The 23,557-nt window shown below is 40.3% G+C and overlaps 1 protein-coding gene across 2 annotated transcripts in view; it reads right to left on the bottom strand.

Moving 5' to 3' along the window:
• Nucleotides 1-23,557, bottom strand: part of LOC140719685 (glutamate receptor ionotropic, kainate 3) — a 554,019-nt gene that overhangs the window by 266,496 nt on the left and 263,966 nt on the right. For both annotated transcript variants that reach the window (XM_073034483.1, XM_073034485.1), the window contains one exon: nucleotides 18,300-18,503. In XM_073034483.1, the coding sequence (XP_072890584.1) occupies nucleotides 18,300-18,503 (204 nt within the window). The remainder of the gene's footprint in view (nucleotides 1-18,299; nucleotides 18,504-23,557) is intronic.

The following is a 23,557-nucleotide window of genomic DNA, read 5'->3' as shown; positions in this document are numbered from 1 at the left end:
GCTAGGGAGAAAGTAATTAGAGTCACTGAGTCTGCAAAAGTGCATCCAAATTAAGTCCTTTGTGTGTTGTGTGTTGTGTGCGTGTGCGTGTGCGTGTGCGTGTGTGTGTGTCCTTATCTCCTGGTAGAGTCGCCAGGGCGCCGTCATGACAAGCTCTTTGCACCAATCTGTTTGGTGATTGCCCATCATACGGCGTGTTTTGGATATCTGAATCCCGGTAGAGCCCATCCCTTTCCAGGTTTTTGGAGCCAGCTGGATTCGAACTCATGAGCCTTCGCTCCAAAGTCCGGCGCTGATGCCACTATGCCACTAGCCGGGCAGTGTACCTTGAATTGCAGTGAATCTACTCAGTCAAGAGTATAACAGGTCAGGTGATGGCGCAGGAATACACAGCGTTAAAATGGAAATTTAAGGAAATGCAAAAGGAATTGCTCATGTAAGTGTATACAAAGATCAAATCAAACCCACTTGCTGCTAGATGGTACAAAGCAAACGGTTTTCACAGCCACCCCAAAACATAATGTTTTTCTAATCTTTTCAAAGGAATAATTTCCTTTCTCAACCTTCAAACTGCTATTGGATCAATTACTGAAAAACACTGAGCAGCAAATAGTCTGATCCAATAATAGGTGATTTGTCAGCCACTGCTTCACCTAGCAACAAGATGCAAAGTCTCCAATTACCTTGGAAACCTTAAGGTAGTGTCTCTACTGCCATCTATTTCATTGAAACGTGTATAAGCCACTTTCAGTACCAAGGTGCTGTCAAATTCTATGGAGATTAAGGGATTTCATTGCACAGCAAAAACAGATTTGTGCTTTGATTTCGGAAGTAATTTAAAGTAAACTGAAATTGGTAGGAGCTTATTTCATGTAGTAAATGTAAGGAAACTCGACACATACTCAACTGTGTTTATTTATAAGTGCACCACATACTCTGCCATTCAAAGTTCAGGAAATGTGTGCAGAATCCGTTAATACATAAATCTTTCTTTTTCAAAATGTTTTGTTATTTATTTGCCTCCAATAAAATGACAGTTATTATACTTGCCACCTATTTAATTGCAGTAATGCCGACTACTTACTTAAAATGTAATAAATTTAAATTAGGCATTCTATTGAAGGGATTCAATTAGAAAACACATAAATCAGTACCGCTTCTCCATATTTGAAATAGGAAGCCAATTACTTCACTAAGTACTAATAACTACGGTACATTTACAAAATTGTCCATTTTAAAGTTGCTCCGAATAATCAGAGAGAATTTCAGCTTTGGTCTCCAGCACAAGATGTAGGAAAATTATTATCCTGGCAAAATGTACTCTGCCCATACACAATCCTATCCAAAGAGCTCTGTAAACTTAGTGCTGAAGATGCATATAAGAGGCAGTTGATACTCATACAAGCATTTAAATCTGGTGTCCAAATATAAATCTTTTGCTTATTATTGCACTATTTACATTGGGCAGAAACATCTGTACTTGTTCGGCAGATTACAGCTGGTTAAAATGAACGGAAGGCAGCAAAAAGAGAACTGAGTGAATAATGAATAGAAATAGGAAATAGAACAGTACTGGATAGGCCATTTGGCTCATGGTGGTGTGCCAGTATCGATGCCAATTTATATTAAACGTTCTCCTCCTGTGTATCATCCATATTCCTTCATATTTGTGAATCATGAATTCCCTCTCATAAAATTTTTGACATGACATTTATATAACTGTACTCTTCCAACCTCCTTTTAGCCGGGGGGAGGGGGGAAGGGAGGGGAGTTACATTTCACACTGAGCATTGACTGAAGTTTTAATAAATCTCCGGCACTGTAAAGCTGGAAGATACTCAGCTAAAAGACACTACTTTAAAGAAATAATGGAATAAATTTTACACCCCAACATCAGTTCTTTTGCCATCTTGCAGCACCTGAACTAACCAGTGACATCTTCTACCCTAACGCCAATGAGCTTCTGATTGAGCTGAAAGAGTCAGTATGAATTCCACAGAAGGTTCTGCAATTCAAAATGAGAAATTGTAGTGTATTTATTCTTTCAGTAGTATTTTGGTAATACTGTAAATCTATTGTTTGCTTACATAATTCATTACGGGTTATCTATAAGAAGTACATGAATGGCATATGTCACTACACTGCCACATCACATTAGTGCCAGTCCTTAGTCCAGGAGTGCAGGGACAAAGGATGGCAAATGTGGCTATTCCCAGTGGAGATCAGCTGTAGAGGGTTCCTGGTAAGGTTGGTATGGAGGTTGCCGTCTGTGCTGGGCCTTGATGAAAAGAGCAAGAACCGAGCCGCTCTCAGGATGGGGGAGGAAGCAGGAAGGGCTTCTTGCTGGATACGGAGCAGACGAGTGGAGTGAGCTGGAAGTCAGGAGCAGGTGGACAGTGACTTGGCCACCACTGCTGACTCGCCAGCTGGAGAGTGTAGTGGTTAAGGGTCAAAACACTCCATGAAGGTTGGGCACCACCTGACGACATCTGCTCTTGGCCAAAGACTATGGTTAGCTCATCAGGTAACTGAAGACAGTGCCCCAGGGTATGCTGTAAGTGTGTCTCACTAAAAGTAAAACAAAGTGGATGCATTATCCTGCACTCCCATGTTTTCCTTTTGATTAGTTTTTGGAGTTACAAAGCATACCAGAAATGATCTTATTGAAACATAGAAAATTTGCATTAGGCCCGATAGAGAAGTTGTGGAGTTGTTGTCTCCCTCAGCTTGCATGTTGACTAAAAGGGGTCACAATCTCAAAATATTGGCTCTCTCAGGACTGAGAGATGAAGAAACTTATTACCAAGAGGAAAGTGAAGACTTGGAAATTTTTGCGGAAGAGGATTATATGTGTTCTGTCATAGCAGATCAAAATCAGATTTACTTTCATGGATATATGTCATACATCTGTGGTTTTATGCAAGACATGGAAATTACTTAAAGTTATAAAAATAAAAGAAAATAACGAGGTTGTCATCATAGGTTCATGGACCAATCAAAAATCTGATGGCAGAGCAGAAGAAGCTCATCTTAAGACAGTGAGTTTAATAGGCTTTCAACATCAACATTTACTCAACTGTCATCAATATTCAATATGAACTTTGTGCCTTTTTGCAAAATGAACTTTACAGAAATGAAGAAATACATAAAAACCACAGCAAGAGCTGGGCAGAAACAAGATGTTACTTGTTTTTATTTGTTCTGTAGTTGGTATACTTTCACAATATTCAAACTGGTGAGAAAATGTGCTAAGAGGTTGGTGCAGGAAGGTGGTATCATGGTAAAATAATATTATTGAATGGTACAGCAGGCACAATGAGCTGGCTCGACAATTCCTGCTTCTACTTAATGTTCTCTCAGACTGGTAGGCATTTACCACTAATTCCATTCCAGGATGAACTGAATTGCCCATATAAATAACTGAGAGATAATGACAGGAGTGGAAGCATTTTAAAAAAATATTTAAATGTATTCCATGGAAATTTTATGAGAATCAAAAAAATGTTTTGCCTGCTTTATATAGAAGATTCAAGTTAAATTTGCATCTTTTAGAGCCTTTGCACCATTTATAGTGAAAATCCTGCCAGTCAAGAAACTAGACTGGGCACTTTTGGTTTACCTTAAAGTGGATGTCATTTCCTGACCAAAATTAGTGCACAAGATCACATCATCACCGTAACATTTCTAACTTCCTGATGAAAAGTGTATATATATCTCCCTCACTCACTCAATCAATTTCCACCCTCATTCCCCCCTCTCATCTCAGGGCAAACTGTATTACTGTCATGTTCACTTTAACTCAGCTGACCTTCCTCCGAGCAGTCAGCCTGAGAAAGAGGTTCTTGCGAGAAGCAGTGAACACACGTATTGTCTTCCTGGTTGTAAAAGGGAGGAAATTCTGACAGAGGTTTCATAAAACAAGGATGTCCCTATTTTGTGTCTAATTTTGGTGACCACTATTTGGTGTCAGAGTATCTGTAGCCTGTGTCAAAAGTGAGCGAAGACTAATGAAAATCAAAATGTGAAAATAAAACCTGAACACTTAGAGACAGACTGATGGAGTGTCTTCATTCTGACACATTAACTCTTTTCCTCTCCTCAAGTACTGCCTGAGAGGCAAAGTTTCAACCATATTCTGTTATAGAACCATAGAACATTACAGCACTGAAACAGGCCTTTTGGCCCTTCTTGGCTGTGCCGAACCATTTTTCTGCCTAGTCCCACTGACCTGCACCTAGACCATATCCCTCCATACCCTAAACACAAAAATACAACTGCAGATGCTGTGGATCAAAGAATACGTACACAACGCTGGAAGAACACAGCAGGTCAGGCAGCATCCGAGGCAGCATCTCCACCTGGCGCCTCTAGGCCCTACCCCCTCCCCTATCTCTATTTCTGGGCTTCGGCCCTCTCTCCCCCCCCCCCATTCCCGAAACGTTGGCTACTCTTTTCTCACGGATGCTGTCTGACCTGCTGAGTTCTTCCAGCGTTGTGTACGTATTCCCTCCATACCCTTCTCATCCATGTACCTGTCCAAGTTTTTCTTAAATGTTAAAGGTGAGCCTGCATTCACCACTTCATCTGGCAGCTCATTCCACACTCCCACCACTCTCTGTGTGAAGAAGCCACCCCCAATATTCCCTTTAGACTTTTCCCCCTTCACCTTTAACCCACATCCTCTTGTTTTTTTCTCCCCTAGCCTCAGTGGAAAAAGCCTGCTTGCATTCACTCTATCTATTCTATTGTTCCTTGAATTCACTGAGTCTGCCCACAAGAAACAGATCTCAGAGTTTTATATGGTTATATATATGTACTTTGGTAATAAATTTAATAAGTAAGAAATTTAAATTCAAGTAATTAAATAAATACAAATTTAAAAATAAACTTGTTTCAACAGTGAGCATGAAACTACCTAAATGTCATAAAGCCACTTTGATTCATGAATGTCCATCATGGCCTATCTTTGACTCCAGATCTACGAAACTCTTTGACTCGTAACTCTGTCCCCTACTTTGTGTGGGCCGGATGAGCAAACAGTCTAGTTGTTGCCAATGGCATCCACATACATTGAACAATAAAACAATAAAGAGTATATATTGTGCAGAATACAAGGAGAACCCTTTTGTTCTTCTTCCAACTAGCTACAGTCAAGCACCCTCAAGACTCTGGTCATGCTGACAAAGCAAATTTTACAGACAACTGGATTTTACTCCTATTAATAGACCAACATTTTTTTTTGGTTTACTTTTCTTTCAGACACAATTTAATAAATTAGTATTTTCCAAAACACCAGGTGATTTTAAAGGGGATTTGGAAAACAGAACCACAGTAACTTTAAAAAGAACTCAGGAAAGAGAGTCACAGTGAGTTGAATAGGAGTGCAGCAATGAAGCCTGAGTGAATTTAAAGGGAGCTTGAGAATGTGATCCTGGTGAGTTTAAAAGGGGTGCATGACCATAGTTATATAAAACTAAACTCCTATGCAAGTGTTTTTAATTCATTTTACAGATTAACTTTATTTGTTATATGTACATCAAAACATAGTAAAATGCATTGTTTGCATCAACAACCTACACAGTCGGAGATGTGCAGGGTCCAGCCCACATATGCCACCATACTTCTGTTGGCAATACATCAATTTACTAACCGTAAATCATACATCTTTGGAATACAGGAGGAAACATGAACACGCAGAGGAAGTCCACATGGTCACGGGCAGAGTGTACAAACTCCTTACAAACAGTAGCTGGAATTCAGCCCCAATCTTTCTGCTGGCAGTGAATGCAATCGTTTGCGCTTTGCATGTAAAAAATACTTGATAATTTTGCATTGTATTTTCCATTTGCTACTGTTTGTAAAAGGCAGCAAGAGCCAGTGAGGTAAGGGGCAATGCACAAATGGTGAAAGCCCTTCTGTGACAACAGGCAGTTGCCAGGGCCAAGAGACTCCTAGTCTACTCAGCCATGATAGACCACCTGGTGTATTATAATAACAGTAGTGCCCAGGAAGTGTACAGCCAACAATACTGAGACAGGAAACATCTGCTCATTATATAAAGGAGCTATTACAAAACCATGATTTAACCCCTTAACTTTACACAGAAATCTATCCCTTTCAATGGGATATATAGCTGCATTAATGTGCTTAAAGCAGCACACACAAAGTGCTGGAGGAACTCAGCAGATCAGGCAGCGTCCATGGAAGTGAATAAACAGTCGACGTTTCAGGCTGAGACCCTTTTTCAGGACTGTGTTTAATGTGTTTAGCTCTGATTCTAAAATTGATCTCTTTCATAATATAACTCACTTAAAGTTAGTTCTGGGGATAAGTGTCTATGTATTTGTGTTTGTTTAAAGAAAGCTCTTCTTCTCCTCTAATTATGGGGGGGTACCTCTTAATGTATGACCATGATATGAACACCAGCCTTTCCTTTCTCCTCCTCCACGTCTACAGCATGGAATTAAACTCTGCTCAGATATATAGTGAAAACCTGACCCAAGTCTGACATAGTTTCAAGGATATATACTTTTCATTCATTCCCCTTCCCACACACAAACATGTGACCTGACTAATTTCTAGAAATTGTAAAGGCAATGTTCCATCTGCACTGTTATTGTTCAAGAACAGATGACTCATGAGGCAAAATAAAGGGGAAGTGCAGAGCAGGGGAAGGTCTTGAATGTTCTGTCAAATGTAGGGACTGAGTGCTGCTAACTGGAATTAGTATAGACAGGAGCTTGATGGTCAGAATACACATGGTAGGCTGAAGGGTCAGTTCTGTTCTGCATGATTCAATGTCAGCACAATGGGAAAGAATCATCAAATTCCGTTTTTAAACAGAGGGAAATGCAATAAATGTTCAGCAGGTTGGGCAGCGTCTGTACAGAGAGAAAGAGTACCAAAGTTTCAGATCGATGCCCTTTCTTCAGAAATGGAACACGTAAAGAAAAACTTGTCTATTAAAATTCTGATGAAGAATGACAACTCGTCTCTTCTGACAACACATTAGCAATGAGGCAATCCCTGGGACTCAGTACTGAATTCTATAATTTCAGTAATTTTGCTTTTCCTGACTATTTTGATGTAAGGACAACAACTCTCTCTCTCTCTCTCTCTCTCTCTCTCTCCATGGATGCTGCCTAACCTGCTAAGTATTTCCTATAATCCCCTTTATTTCAGATTTTCATATTTGTTATGCTCTATACCTCATAGCCTCTGCACTGTTACATCCTTCTTCCTTTATTCACCTCATTTATTTGCACATCTCTGTATAAATCAGCTATGACTATCAAACTCTCAGTGGTATTAACACCAGTTGTGTAACATGGATACTTTTGTTCTCCATCCTATTGCAAGCATCCCGCTTCCTTCTTTTCTGACACTTAATAACTCTTCTGTTTCCTCGCTTATCCAGTTGTAATGAAAGGTCACTGACCCAAAATAATAACTTTGTTTATCCTTGCATTTGCAGCCTGACCTACTGATATATAAATATTTCAGAGTTACAACATTGGCATTGTTTTCTGTTATATATGCATTATTTACACATAGAAAAGATGCTGGGAATGAGGGAGTATGGTGTAGAAGACTAGAAAAGGGAAGTTCTATAATAGAACGTAGAAATTCTTTTTCTCGTTCCACGGATGTTGCCTGACATTATGTTATACTAGCATTTTCCGGTTTTGTTTCAGATTTTCAGCATCTGCAGGCCTTTTTTAAAACTTCTATTAACTGCAAAATATTTTAAACAAAAGAAGTGCTGCATAGGCACTTTCCATGGTCTTTCCATGACCATGATCGTTAGAGAAAATTTTTCCACAGAAGTGGTCTGCCATTTCCTTCTTCTGGGAAGGTTATTCATGTCAGAGAGATGATCAACCTGCATCATTAAACATGTAGTACAAATAGGACTCAAGGACTTTTCATTCCATGTTCATGCTATATATTGTTTACTTATTTAGTATCATTGTTTTCTGTTGCCCGTTGGTTGAACACCCAAGTTGGTGTGGTTTTTCGCTGTATGCATTATGGTTATTATTCTATTATGGATTTATTGAGTAAGCCGGCAAGAAAATGAATCTCAAGGTTGTATATGGTGACATATATGTACTTTCACGATAAATTCACTTTGAATTTGAGTGGTGGAGGCCGAGGGGAGACCAGAAAGAAGGTTATAAAATTATTAGAGGCATAGATAGAGTAGACATCTAGTATCTTTTTTTTCCCACCCCCAAAGTCAAAATACTAGAGGGCATGCATTTAAGGTGCGAGGGAAAAAGTTGAAGGGAGATTTGGAGAACAAGTTTGTGGAACAGAGAATGATGGGTACCTGAAATGCACTTCCAGGGCTGGTGGCACAGGCAGACAAGATAGAAGTGTTTAAGAGACTCTTAGATAGGTACATGATTAGGCCATGTGGAGGCATAAAGGATTAGGTGTCATTATCTTAATGACTTCAGCACAACGTTGTGGGCCAAGTGGACTATTCCTGTGCTGTACTGTTGTATATTCCATGCTGCGGGATTGGGGATTGGAAGTGGAGGGAGGAGGTGCGCCATGTAACATGAATGGCGAAAATCTGAAAATAAGAGGTAGGTAACAATCATCTGGAATTGTTGACCTGAATGCTGACACTGGAATGCAGAAGGTTTATATTTGGAAGGTAAGGAACTGATTTTGACATTAAGCTGAGCTTCCTCAAAAGTATGTAGGTGGTGAAGGTCAAAGAAGTCAAACTTGGAATTGACAGAGATAAAGTGATAGTCAACTGGAAATTTCGAGCTATACTTGTGGCCTGAGCAGAGATTCAGTTTATTTCGAGAAAGAGAAAGTTCAAACTAAATTATGGTTAACTGTTTTATAACATTCCTACCACAACCGGTCATCTCTTCTGCTGTATCACATTGTCTTCATCCAATGTTCCAACATACTCCAATCCCTCAAGTATAACATAAGTTGCAAGAAGTAACCGACATTAGTAAACAAAAGGGAAAATAATTTAATTTCCACAACATTCTTTATGACTTTCAGATGTTGCAAATTATTTTGCAATCAAAGAAAGGACGGCAGGCAACATAACAACCAAAAACCAAGCCCTTAAGCATAGCCATTAGTCAAATGAACAACCACTAAATATGTGCATTTTAGTTTACATGGTAGTATTTCCTCCACAATTTATAGCAGTGAAGCATTAATTAAACAATAAAGATCTATCAGACACCTGGTTCTTTCTCAAGTACTATTCATCCACTCTTTAATCCCTTCTGTGAAAAACAGAACCTCTGAGATTCCTGTAGTTTTCTGGTATTGTTCTAATCTTACCGATCAGTTGACCCTCTTATTTCTCAAATGGCTATAAAAATTGACTCTTATGTAAAGACAACAGTAAATGATAGGACTTTGGTGTCTTATAAACTCTTCATGAAATATTTATTGTTTTTTTTATGGAAACAAAAGATTTAAAGATAATCAAGTAATTACCTAGAAGTAAATATATAACAAATGTTATAAATGAGAAGCAATTAAAGGTAGAACCTAAAAAGTATTATTTCATAGTGTTTTTACTCCCATCCTTTATAGCCAATCTCCACTGGAGAGACTGGAACACTGCTGATTTCTGAACATGAACAGCAGCCCTCAGAAATAGGACGGGCAAATTGCTTGTGCCACTGAAACTTGGGAAACAGCAAAAATAGAGACAGAAAATACTGGCACAATCAGCCAAATAGTAGTACCTGTGAGAAGAGAAACCGGGTTAACATTTCAGAAGTTCTGTATGGTTAAGGGGTCTGTTGACTGACATTATGTTTTTCCAGCATTTTCTGGTTTTGGTTCAGGTTTTCAACATCTGCGGTTTTTAATAAAAAATTTATTAACTGCAAAATACTTTATCATCATATAACCATATAACAATTACAGCACGGAAACAGGCCATCTCGGCCCTTCTAGTCTGTGCCGAATGCTTATTCTCACCTAGTCCCTCTGACCCGCATTCAGCCCATAACCCTCCATTCCTTTCCTGTCCATATACCTATCCAATTTTACTTTAAATGACAATACCGAACCTGCCTCTACCACTTCTACTGGAAGCTCGTTCCACATAGCTACCACTCTCTGACTAAAAAAACTCCCCCTCATGTTACCCTTAAACTTTTGCCCCCTAACTCTCAATTCATGTCCTCTTGTTTAAATCTCCATTACTCTCAAAGGAAAAAGCCTATCCATGTCAACTCTATCTATCTCCCTCATAATTTTAGATACCTCTATCAAGTCCCCCCTCAACTTTCTACACTCCAAAGAATAAAGACCTAACTTGTTCAACCTTTCCCTGTAACTTAGGTGCTGAAACCCAGGTAACATTCTAGTAAATCTTCTCTGTACTCTCTCTATTTTGTTGACATCTTTCCTATAATTCGGTGACCAGAACTGTACACAATACTCCAAATTCGGCCTTACCAATGCCTTGTACAATTTTAACATTACATCCCAACTCCTATACTCAATGCTCTGATTTATAAAGGCCAACATACCAAAAGCTTTCTTCACCACCCTATCCACATGAGATTCGACCTTCAGGGAACTATGCACCATTATTCCTAGATCACTCTGTTCTACTGCATTCCTCAATGCCCTACCATTTACCATGTATGTCCTATTTGGATTATTCCTACCAAAATGTAGCAGCTCACTCTTATCAGCATTAAACTCCATTTTAAGCAATAGTGCCACAAGCAATCAACATAGATTCAAACCAGGGCAGAGAAAATCCAGTAATCAAAATTTCAAATATAACATCAGAGGTGAATTTATTTTTTTTACACAGAGGTGATGTAGTTTACATATCATTACCTGTGGTGTTGTATGATGCAGGCAGTCTTTCCATGACCATGATTGTTCTTGGCAAACTTTTCTACATGAGTGGTTTACCATTGCCTTCTTCTGTGCAGTGCCTTTACAAGATGGGTGACCCCAGACATCATCAATACTCTTCAGAGATTGCCTGCCTGGTGTTAACAGTCACATAACCAAGACGTGTGGTGTGCACCAGCTGCTCATATACCCAAAATTTGGATTTTGTGTTTTGTGCTCATATGACCATCTGCCACCTGCTCCCATGGCTTCATTTGACCCTGATGTGTGTGTGTGTGGGGGGGGGGGGGTGTTTTCGCAAGAGCAACCTGAAGGCTAACAGAATGAAGGAGCACCTTACACCTCCTTTGGTAAAAAAAATATCTCCACCCCACTGCCCAATATATATATTTCATATTGTAATTTATCATTTTTAAATTATGTACTGCAATGTACTGCAGCTGCAAAACAACATATCTCATGGCATACACATGCCAGTGATATCAAACGTGATTTTGACTCCAATTCAGAGCACGTCCATTTAGGATCACGTAAACACCTCTTTGCACCATTATCGTACTCAAGCAATGTAGTTTGAATTCATCACCAGTTATTTCCACATAAGAGGATGAGTCAACAGTAGTTACATGATTCATTTTCTTTTGTGGTACCATCTAAATAAATTTTTATGGTTTACTTGATCTATTTTAGAAAAGAATATGTACTTGTCCCAAGATTTATATGAAATAACTTGAACTTTTTTTTTGGGTGGGATATATCCAGCTAGATTGTGATTAATCAATTTACTCCTCTCTCAGACATTTCACCCAAGCACAGGTTTATTCATTTAGAGATATAGCACAGTAACAGGTACTTCTAGCCCAACAAGACACACCGTCCAATTACATCTATATGACCTTTAATCTACTAATCCGTACATCTTTCTGACAGGGGAGGGAAGTGAGGCACCCAGAGGAACCTACAGAAGGTTGGCATGGAGAGAGTGAATTGTCTCCTTACAGGCAGTGGCAGGAATCAAACCCAAGTCACTGGCACCGTAATAGCGTTAGCCTGCCGTGCCGTGTTCAATCAATCCGAAGGTCCACCTCAGATGGTGGAACAGATTGTCTGAAGCAACTAAGCTTTGGCTTTTGGATCCTGGGGCAAAACTGCCTGGACAACTCTGACAGCCCACTGCTGTCAAGCAGATTTTAAGCGTTTCTAACTATCAAGGACTTTTTAAGCCTGTTCAAATAGAAGTATTTGTTTAAAAACAAAATTATTAATTTACTTAAAACACACTGCTGGAAATGAATTAGAATGATACGATTAAGCAAAATTTTAAAAAAGACATTTTCATGTTATAATATAAAATCTAAGGTGTTGCTCCTCCACCATCTATCAAAAGTGGAACTTCCTGGTGGCCAAACATTTTAATTCCCATTCCCACTCCAACGTGTCAGTCCATGTGCCACATTAAAACCACCCTCAAGGTGGAGGAGCAACACCTTATATTCTGTCTGGGTAGCCTCCAACCTGATGGCATGAACATAGATTTCTCCTTCCAGAAAAAAAAAATTCCTCCTCCCCCCCTTTTCCCTTTTCTTCTATAATCCTGTCTGGCCTTTTACCTCTTCTCACCTGTCTACCACCTCCTCCTGGGTCCCTTCCTCCTTCTCTTTCTCCTGTGGTCCACTCTCCTCTCCTATCAGATTCCTTCCTCTCCAGCCCTTGGCCATTCCTACCCACCTGGCTTTACCTATCACCATCTAGCTGTCCTCTTTCCTCTTCCCCCCACCTTTAAATTCTGTCATCTCCCCCTCTCCCTTTTCAGTCTTGAAGAAGGGTCCCGGCCTGTAGTGTCGATTGTTTATTCATTTCCATGGCTGGCTGCCTGACCTGCTGAGTTCCTACAGCACTCTGTGTGTGTTGCTCTGGATTTCCAGCATTTGCAGATTTTCTTGTGCTTATGCCTTTCATTTTTCACCAGGGTCTATGGTCGTTATCACCCTGACATGTAACTGTGGACATCTGTGGTCTGCCTCTGGACCCGGCACTTGTTGTGATCCACAGGCCCGAAAGTCGGGCGTGAACTGAACTGCATGCAACTGTTAGCTGGCAGTTCTCTACATTCCAGACCATCACTCTGAATGAGTGTGAAGCTCAATTTAATGTGTCCAAATGCTGTCCTTTAAAAGGCGCCAGGAAAGTGAAGCTCAAGTTTACATGTCCCTTCGTATCGGAAACAGACTGTCATGACATTATACCTCCACTTATCACATCAACAACCTATGAAAAAGAGTCTCACGTGGCGTTGAATTAAAAACAGATTCAGATGTGGGATTTGCGCCCACCATGAAACTGACACATGCTGGTCCATGATCATCTTGGCACAACACAAACGGACAGCGAAACAACAAACAGTTTTACATTGTGCTCGCTAAATGCCCTGTTTGCTTCCAAAAACAATTCTGTGTACTTTGTGGAATCTGTGGAAGGAGAAAACACAATGTTTCAGGCGGAAGATGCGTTATCATAATTGCAGAAGGGAGAAAGCAGAGAATGTGATGGATAGTCGGTGGAACAAAGGGAATGTCTGTAATAGGTTGAACTAATAGATAGTCATTGAATGCATGGTTGTCTGTGTAATCTGTTGCTCATCATGTGAAGTCCAGCTGAAGTCATGTAGTGTGGCGTACTGCTGAGCCTTTCCCAGCATATTCTGTTTTTGTAATAGAGCTGTTTATTTCTTTGTAATGTTATAGATTAAAATTTGGTTGCCCGGCAGTTTGATCATATAGGGTTATTTTCTTCATCATTTTGTACATTAGTATTGATTTTTTTTTCCAGAAAGGAACTGGAATATGATGGTTTCTGACACGAAATTTAACAAACCAATTCTGCTTGTGAAGTGGACTCTCGCTGGTGGATAAGCAGAAAATGATGCCAATCTCTGTGTAAGAAGAATTTAGTGAATGTCATTCCAAAGGATTGTATGTGGGCATTCTCTAACAATAAGGTCATTACAGTCCCACTATAAAGTGATGTAAAGACTTCCCTCTCCCTAAGCAGATCACACCAGTGTTGAAATCTATTTCAAAGAGGGTTCCTTTAATTTATTTCCATACCTACTTGCCTAAGGCTCATTGCTATGCCATTCTCTATGACATTAACTTTCATAACCATTCCCAAATGTACAACCCTCGCCCCTTTACACTACCTTTGAATCTTTTGACTCCAAGCCCTTGACCTAATGACTCACCCGGGCTTCCAACTTTAGCCAACCAGCCCACAGTCTGTCAAATCCTCCAGTTGTTGATGCCTGGGCCCTAAACTCTCAATCTTTAGGACCCAATTTCCCAAAGCCAATACCCAAGCACTGATCACCCTGGGCAGCAAAGAAGCATAAATCAGGAAGCTCTTTATTGACTACAGCTCAGCATTCAATACCATCATCCTCTCAAAACTAATCTATAAACTTCAAGAGCTTAGTCTCCATTCCTCAATTTCCTCACTTGGAGAACCCAGTCAGTTTAGATTGGCAACAATATCTCCCCCACGATCTCCATCAGCACAGGTGCACCATAAAGCTGTGTGCTTAATCCCCCTGCTCTACTCACTTTACACTTCTGACTCTGTGGCTAAGCACAACTTCAGAGCTGTGGGTCAGATGTGGCTATAAGCACTGGGCCCCACAGAAGACTGCGTTGACCCTCTTCCTGTTTCTGTGTACCTCAGACTTCAGATACAACACAGGCTGCCTGGCACAATTCTCGATGATTTTATTTGATGAAAATGGTGCATTTCACTGTACGATTCAATGTACATTTGAGAAATAAAGCTGATCTTGAACATCTTTAATCTTTATGGTGCTGCAGCTTGCTACTGAAGTAAACAGTAACTATATACTGGCTTCATCTTCAAGAGGACCACAACTTTCCCATTGGGCTTGGAAGCTTGTGTGCCTCAATGATCCAGAGAACTATGTTGGCTGGAGTCAGGGCTTTATGCTTTGGCTCTTGGCAGGGTCACCCATGCCAAACAGGTCAAAGGGGAGAGGCCAGACTAAGAGTGATCCGTCGGTCCTCTAAGTTTGGGGGTTCAGCTCAGGGCTAACAACTCTGACTGGAAAAACAAAATTGTTATGGAAACAGCAATGAAGAATCCTTCTACATCTGAGTGTGACGGTATTCCCGAGTCTCCACCCGGGACTTGCATGACTGACTGGCATCAGCTGCACCATTTTCTGAGGGTTAAATGAACCCTCCACTGACTGCAGTGGAGGAACAATTTATTGAGGGGTAGCGACTGTTATTGTAACTGCCATCACTCCTTGTCAAGAAGGACTCCAGAATGAGATTAAGAATATTGAGTGTATGCCTCAGGAGCAAACAGAAACCTTGCATAGACGTTTAAAAACAACCCACCCATCTGCTTCATTGGCATCTCCTGCCCTGTCTGTGGAAAAATCTGTGTATCCCACTTCAGCCTCAGCAACCACCTCAGAACTTGCAGAACCAGAGTCGAGGCAAACCAGCGTGAATCTGGAGGGACTGCTTGCAAAGAAGGAGAGGTGATGAATAGGAAGTGGCATATTTGTGGGACAGAAGCCAGTCATTTCAAAAACCCAACTATACAACTGTCCGGTTTAACATTCTATGATACAGAAATGAAAACAATCTGGCATTGACCATTAGCTCTGAATGATTTTCAAAGATGACACCAGACAACAAAGATTTTGCTTTCTGAATACTGTTTTTGGTGCATCCTATGCATTTTGGGCTGCTGCTGATGAAAATCACCATGAAATGTCCTTATCACAGACCATTTAAAAAAATCACCAATATTATTATTTCAAATCATAATTCGAGTCAATTAAAATTTTGCCCACAATGTAAGCTGCAAGGTTTTCTATCTTGTCCAGACGTGCCTGCGTATGCTTAGCTAGAGTGGATGCTGCATAGCAGGACTGGTTTCAGAAAAACTGGACATGGATTCTAGAGGAGGCAGGTGAAGATGCCAAAATTGCACAAGCCAGGAATGGAAAACGACACTGACACAGATACAGATTTTCAACCCGTCGTATTGAGTGAGCCTCATCTGATAACTCAGTATAAGTAATTTATCTGGTCAGAGCCTGGGTTTGTTAAAGGCAAAATCAGAATTACTGGGCTCAAAACTGCAAGGATGGAATCTGCTGTCACCAGCACAAAAATTTCTGTGAAAGATTTTGATACTTGAGACAGATGCTTTCCAGAATAACTGATGCCGAGTTAAAGGAAGTTATTTTTGTAGGTCTACGTATCAAACAGGTCATCAATGACAGGCAATTAGAAGGACTTCTGGTGGAATGGGAGAAAATCACATAAGTGGCATTCAAGGATGGTGTTTTAAATTTTTTTGACAATTCCTGATCACCAAACTATGCATCAAGCATACAAAACCATGAAGTGCAACATGTCACTAAAAATTCATTTTTCTGCATTCCCGTTTTGACATTTTCCCTGCAAATCTTGGTGCTGTCACTGACGAGCACGGTGAAAGGTTTCACCAGAACATAGCAGTCATGGAGAAACAGTATCGGGGCAAGTGGAATCCATCAATGCTGGCTGATTATTGTTGGATACTTACGCAAGAAGCCTCAGATACTGAGTACAAATGAAAATCATCAACAAAACATCTTTAGCATTGTTGAACTACTGCAAAGCATAAACACCGTCGTGCAATTAAATGCGTTATATTCAATAAAAGTTAATAACTTTTATTAACCCCAAATTCCTGCTTGTTACAAGTAGACTGAAATCATATTTGTGTTCAGCTTCAAGTGACCCATCATAAATTTAAAAAAAATTCTGAGGAAACAACACTTTAAAAAAAAATTGTTGACCAGAGTTATTGATCCTTTTCTAAATATTGATACCTGGTTTTCTCTAACCAAGGAGGAATTTTGACTCTTGTGGTCAGCAAAGCACACTCACACTGACACTCACCACTTTGGAAAAACATTTGGCCTCTGCCTAAGTGTTCAGATAGTTGCAATGTGCAGAGAAGACTTTGACTAGTGACCTGGAGACAGCCAGTGTTGTCTTCACTGCCCTACTCCACTCCACTCTGGTGCTGAATAGCAGAAGTATAGTCTGTTCCACTAACCTAATTGCAACATGTTTAAAATGTTTCTTTTTTGTTATTTCATAAAACATAAACAGAATTAAATCCATAAGACCATAGACATAGGAGCAGAATTAGACTATTCGGCCCATCAAGTCTGTTCCACCATTCGATCGTGGTTGATGTATTATCCCTCTTAACCCTTAGATTAATCAAGAACCTATCAACCTCCGCTTTAAATATACCCAGTCTCTTGACCTCCACACTCTTCTGTGCAATGAATTCCATCAATTTCATCACCTTGAAACTAAAAAAATTTCCTCCCAATCTCTGTTCTAAATGGACATCCTTGTATTCTGAGGCAGTGCCCTCTGCATCTAGACTGTCCCACTATTGGAAATGTCCTCTCAGCGTCCGCTCTATCTAGGCCTTTCAACATTCACTAGTTTTCATTGAGACCTTCCCCCACTCTTATACACTCCCATGAGTACAACCCAAGAGCCATCAGATGTTATCCTTCTCATTTCCGGGATTTCCTGATCCTCCTCTGGATCCTCTCCAATGCCAATACATCCTTTCTTAGATAAGGGGTCCAAAACTGCTCACAATATTCCAAATGCAGTCTGCTCAATGCCTGAAAAACCTAGAACAATAAAAAATCTTCAAGCAATTTAATGATACATAATAAGCACGCAGTCCCCTGTAGCTGTTGGAGACACAAAGAGGCTGCAGATGCTGAGAAATGGAGCAAAACCAAACAGCTGGAGGATCTCATGGGTCATGCAGCATCTGTGGAGGGAAAGAGACTATTGATGCTTGGGCTGTGATCATGCGTTAGGTCATTATGCAGGGTCATAATCTGAAATGTCGACCATTCCTTCACCTTCCACACATGATACTCTGCCCATCGAGTTCCTCCAGTTCCTCTTTTGTAGATTTCCCCCTCTTTCCAAATGAATGAAACCACACCCCTTGTACATGACCCAATCAAGCAGAAGATATTCACACAAAGTTTCTCATCGCAATTTCATTGATGCTTCTATTGAATAAATTTCCACAAATTCCAGGCATAAGGTCCTGTGATTAAACCTGATGCATTTTAAATATTAAAATTCAGTAGCATTTATTTAACTTTGTATTCATTCCCAGCTCCATTATGAACCAACCAGAAATCTCACAAGCTCATTTTCTGAAGGGTGGTTATTTCTGTGGTTCCTTCAATAGATTGTATCCTGCCAGTTAACACACAAGCGAAGGTGAGAAATAATGTATCAGATATGCATTCAAATTTACTGCTAGAAAGCCCTTAGGTACATATTCAAAATCCTTGAACTACTCACGTGGTCAATGAGATCTTTCACCATGCCATTCCACTGCCCCTTCTCATCTGGAGTTCCATATTTTCCATCTTGTGTCAGTTGAATATCATAAACAAATCCCAGGATATTGGCCAATTCCTTCAGCAGATCAATGCAGTATCCTTCAAATCGGTCATTACCAGAGAGTGGCTTGTCAGACTTCTTAAACATGACATATGGTTCCTCCTGTGAACAAGTCAAATTAGCAACAGTTAATTGTCAAGGTCATTCTCAGTACTGAAAACATTTAGTCTGGATACTTGCTCTGCCTAGGTGAATGACAATAATGAATTGCTAAGACTGAGTACAGGAGCTTTATTAAGTTCTAAAATTAGCTTGAAGCCAATTAGATAGTAGTTTCCTCTCTTTTAAGTGTCTCATACACATTATGTGTGCCAAGCCTCATTTAATCAGATTGAGGACACTCTGGGTGAAGTTCAAATGTTACTGTGGAGTATCATGCTTTAAATGGCCATGCCAGCATAACAGAGCTTTTGTACCTGACTGCCATTCAAAGCCCAGTGGTTTTTTTGAGATATATCCTATTCTGATTACATCATTTATAAAAGGATAATTTGCAGAAAAGGGAAAGTAGTCTTCCATTTGTAAAACATCCATGTGATATACATTTAGTTAGCCAAAATGGCATCAACAAATTTACACACACACTTCCTTTCATTGTCTCCAGGTCATCTTCAAGGAGCTGTGCCTCAGAAAGGTGACCTACACCACCCAGGGCATGCCCTCTTCGCATTGCTACCATCAGGAAGGAGGTACAGAAGCCAGACGATCCACACTTGGCGATTCAGGAACAGCTTTTTCCCTTTGCCACCTGATTTCTGAATTGACATTGAACCTATGAAGACCACCTCACTAATTTTTCTTAAATATCCTATTTTTTCCACTACTTATTTAAATTTAATTATTTAATATATATTTACTTCCTTTTTCTCTCTATTATCATGTATTGCATTGTGGACTGCTGCAAAGTTAACAAATTTCAACACATGTGCTGGTGATATTAAACCTGATTCTGGTTCTGGTCATTGAAGTAATCAGCTCATTACTTTTTGAGGTGAATAGACAGCATCTTTAACAAAAAGTGCTGCATAGGCTTGATCCTGGCATTGTTCAGCAGCTGCTGCTTATAAAACAAGCTGTCAGCTGATGAATGGGGTGAAAGAGTGTTGTTTTCAGGAAACAATTTAATGGGATCTTATGGGAAAACTGTGAGATGGTATTAAACACTGTTCTGACAAACATCAGAAGCAAGTGATACTGATGAAATGTTTCACAAATAAGTCATAGCTTAAGGATGCATGGTCCATGCAAGTCTGTTGATTTCACCTGCCTATCTACATTTACAAGAAGACAAAAGGATACTAGACTATTCTGCCCCTCAAGTTTGTCCTGTCGTTCAATACAACTTAGTTCCCCATAACCTTCAATTATTTGATCTTTCAGAGAAGTATCTACCTTCAACTGAAGTACTTCTACCGCATCTACCTTCAACTGAGGTATTTCTAATTTATCTCTCACCAAACTAAGTATTTCTCCGCACTAGTGTGTGCTGCCGAGGTACATAATTTTCTCTCTACTGCTTGTTATGCTGCTGGTGTTTAGAGCAGCAATGAAGGTCCTCCATCTCTGGTACATTTCAGGCCTTCCTTCCTCGTGAGAGTAGCTCAGCTTTCACTACTATCGGCCTGTGGTGGGCCTGCCTCGGCTGAGGATTCCTTGTGACAAAAGGCCGAAACACCCAGTGATGTCGAGGTACACAACTGAAGATGTGTCATAATGGTAGTAACATCATCTAGTGGTCATCTTTAAGAACTACTTCCACTCAAGTCAGGTGCAGTGCAGAAACTATAGGGATTGTAACATCCAGTCCTATTGATCAAACTGCAGTCAGCTGTACGAGGATTCTTCATTGCTATTTCCGTAACGATTTAATTTCATCAGTCACAGTTGTTAGCCCTGAGCTGAACAGTTAAACATGGAGAAACAGTGCATCACTATTAGTCTGGCCTCAACCTTTGACGTGTTTGGTATAGCTGACCCTACTAAGAGCCAAAGCATAAAGCCATGACTCCAGTCAACATGGCTCTCTGGATCATTGAGGTATGCAAGCCTCCAAACCCTACAACAAGTCTGTGGTCCTTTTCGAGGTACAACATTTTAGCACAAGGAATTCCAGTGATTCATATCCTCTGCAAAAATAATTTTCTATATACCTCAGTTTAAAGGACAGGTTTTATTTACCTTGAAACTATGTCCCCTCATTTGAGACTTCATCATTAATGAAAACACTTCAACATCTATCCTCCGATGTCCCTTAAAATATGTCTCATTAAGGTCACCCATGTTCTTCTAAGCTTCAAAGAACACAGACTCAACCTGTTTCGCCTCTCTTGATGTAACAATACTCCCATCCCTAGTGAAAAAGGCAAATGGTATGTTGGCATTCATAGCAAAAGGATTTGAGTACAGGAGCAGGGAGGTTCTACTGCAGTTGTACAAGGCCTTGGTGAGACCGCACCTAGAATATTGTGTGCAGTTTTGGTCCCCTAATCTGAGGAAAGACATTCTTGCTATAGAGGGAGTACAGAGAAGGTTCACCAGATTGATTCCTGGGATGGCAGGACTTTCATATGAAGAAAGATTGGATCGACTAGGCTTATACTCACTGGAATTTAGAAGATTGAGGGGGGATCTTACTGAAACATATAAAATTCTAAAGGGATTGGACAGGCTAGATGCAGGAAGATTGTTTCCGATGTTGGTGAAGTCCAAAATGAGGGGTCACAGTTTAAGGATAAAGGGGAAGCCTTTTAGGACCAAGATGAGGAAAAACTTCTTCACACAGAGAGTGGTGAATCTGTGGAATTCTCTGCCACAGGAAACAGTTGAGGCTGGTTCATTGACTATATTTAAGAGGAAGTTAGATATGGCCCTTGTGGCTAAAGGGATCGGGGGTATGGAGAGAAAGCAGGTACAGGGTTCTGAGTTGGATGATCAGTCATGATCATACTGAATAGTGATGCAGGTTTAAGGAGCCAAATGGCCTACTCCTGCACCTATTTTCTATGTTTCTATGAATCTCCTTTGGATTGCTTCCAATTCTACTATATCTTCGCTTTGGAAAGAGGACCAAATGGTGCACCATACTCAAGGTGTGGATTCACTGGTGCTCTGTATAATTGTAATGAAATTCCCGATTTCTAAGCTCCAATCCTTTGTAATAAAGGCCGATATGACATTTGGTCTTTTAATTACCTGCTACAGCAGCCTATTAATTAAGTAAGTGCCTTCTGAAGATCTTTAGCAAATGGCAAAATTAGCAGAATTTCTGATTCTTTGATGAAGTACCTTTACTTGATGGGTTTATTTCCAACAATGATTAGACAGCCTACAGAGAAGAAGTCAACACTTTGACACAGTGGTGCCAAGAAAACAACCTCTTCCTCAATGTCAAAAAAATGGAGTTGATCATGGATTACAGGAGGGACGGAGACAGGCTAACCTCCATTGACACCAATGAGACCGCAGTTGAGAGGGGGAATAGTTTCAAGTTCCTCGGTATGCACACCACCAAGGACCCCACCCTGACCATACATGCTGGCTGGCTGTTGAGAAAAGCGCAACAGCGCCTCCTTCACCTCAGAGGGCTGAAGAAGTTTGGCATGAGTCCCCAAATCCTTGGGAATTTCTACAGGGGCACCATCAAAAGCATCCTGACTGGCTGTGTCATTGTTGGTACAGGAACTGTACTACCCTCAATCGCAAGGCACTGTAGAGAGTGGTGCGGAGAGCCCAGCACAACTGTGGATGTGAACTTTCTGGCAAACAGTACCACAGCAGTAAGGCCAGGACCACCAGACTCCGGGACAGCTTCTTCCACCAAGCCATCAGATTTATCAATACACTTTGATCTGATTGCATATCTGACTGCACATGCATGTATACTAAACAATTATGTATTCAATCTTAATGCTTGGGCAACACCCTCCTACATTCCCCTTCTTTATTGCTTGTACATTGTGACAGAGATGCAACATAAGAATTTTACTCCCTTAGATGTAAGATATAAAGCAAATACAAATACTTCAGGTTGAGCTTTTCCAGTATCCTGATAACTTCCCTTTCTCTCTATGAATACTTATAACAAGCCAGGCCAAGCCTTCAACTATTTGAAGAGAGACAATTTATAATGGCTATTCATGGAGTTCATTTCCTTTCTGACTGTATGGTCATATTTCAAAAGCATACCTCTGCCACAGACAACAAAACCTGCAGCCTCCACTTTAACACTCCGTTTTGTTCTCCCTTCTCCTCTGGACTGAGTAAACAAGACTTCAGCTCTCCTCTCCTTTACTGTCTAGTAATTTCAAATTGGTAGATTGGTTAATTATTGTCACATTGCTGAGGTATTGTGGAAAAAACTTGGGGCAATAACAACCGAGGGCAGAAAAATGGGCTACAGTTACAAAGGAAGTGCAGTGCAGGCAGATAATAAGGTGTAAGGCTATAACAAGGTAAATTGTAATGTCACGAGTCCATCTTATCATACAAGAGGTCTGTTGAATAGTCTTATAACAACACGATGGAAGCTGTACTTGAGCCTGGTGGTACATGTTTTCAATCGCTTGTATCTTTTGCCCGAAGGGAGATGGGTGAAGTGAGGATGTTCAGGGTAGGTCGGGTTTTTGATTATGTTGGCTGCTTTACTGAAGGAACAAGAAGTGTAGATGGATTCCATGGAGGGGAGGCTGGTTTCAGTGATATGCTGAGTTGTAGCTTCACGTCAGCTGCTTGATATAATTATTAGTATTGCAAAGTCACAATTTTGAATTACATTCCAGGTGATTAAACACAATTTCAGGAATTACCGCTGTGCACCCTAAACTTCAATAAGACTTCAGGGATGAAGCCAGTTTAAGGGAATAATACATTTACAATTGGATACACTTTAGGTGAGGAAATAAAACTTTAGAAACTACCCAGCAACTGAACTCTGTCGTCACCAACCTAACCATGTCATGTACAAACAGGCAACTCCCACATGTCAGTATTCCTGAACATTTCTTAGAGTTTAAGGAGTCTTGATTCCATGTTATAATGATTACCTCTGTAGGTCTTGGAATAATTAAAAGCCACTTGTCAGAAGAACACAGGAACATCAGAAAATAGGAACAGTAGTAGTCCCCCAAGCCTCTCAAGCCTTACCCATCATTCAATAC

This window comes from Hemitrygon akajei, chromosome 32 (assembly GCF_048418815.1).
Source record: "Hemitrygon akajei chromosome 32, sHemAka1.3, whole genome shotgun sequence".
In the NCBI taxonomy this organism is placed as follows: domain Eukaryota; kingdom Metazoa; phylum Chordata; class Chondrichthyes; order Myliobatiformes; family Dasyatidae; genus Hemitrygon; species Hemitrygon akajei.
The sequence above is the reverse complement of the archived record's forward strand: the minus strand, read 5'-3'. Positions and strand labels throughout refer to the sequence as shown.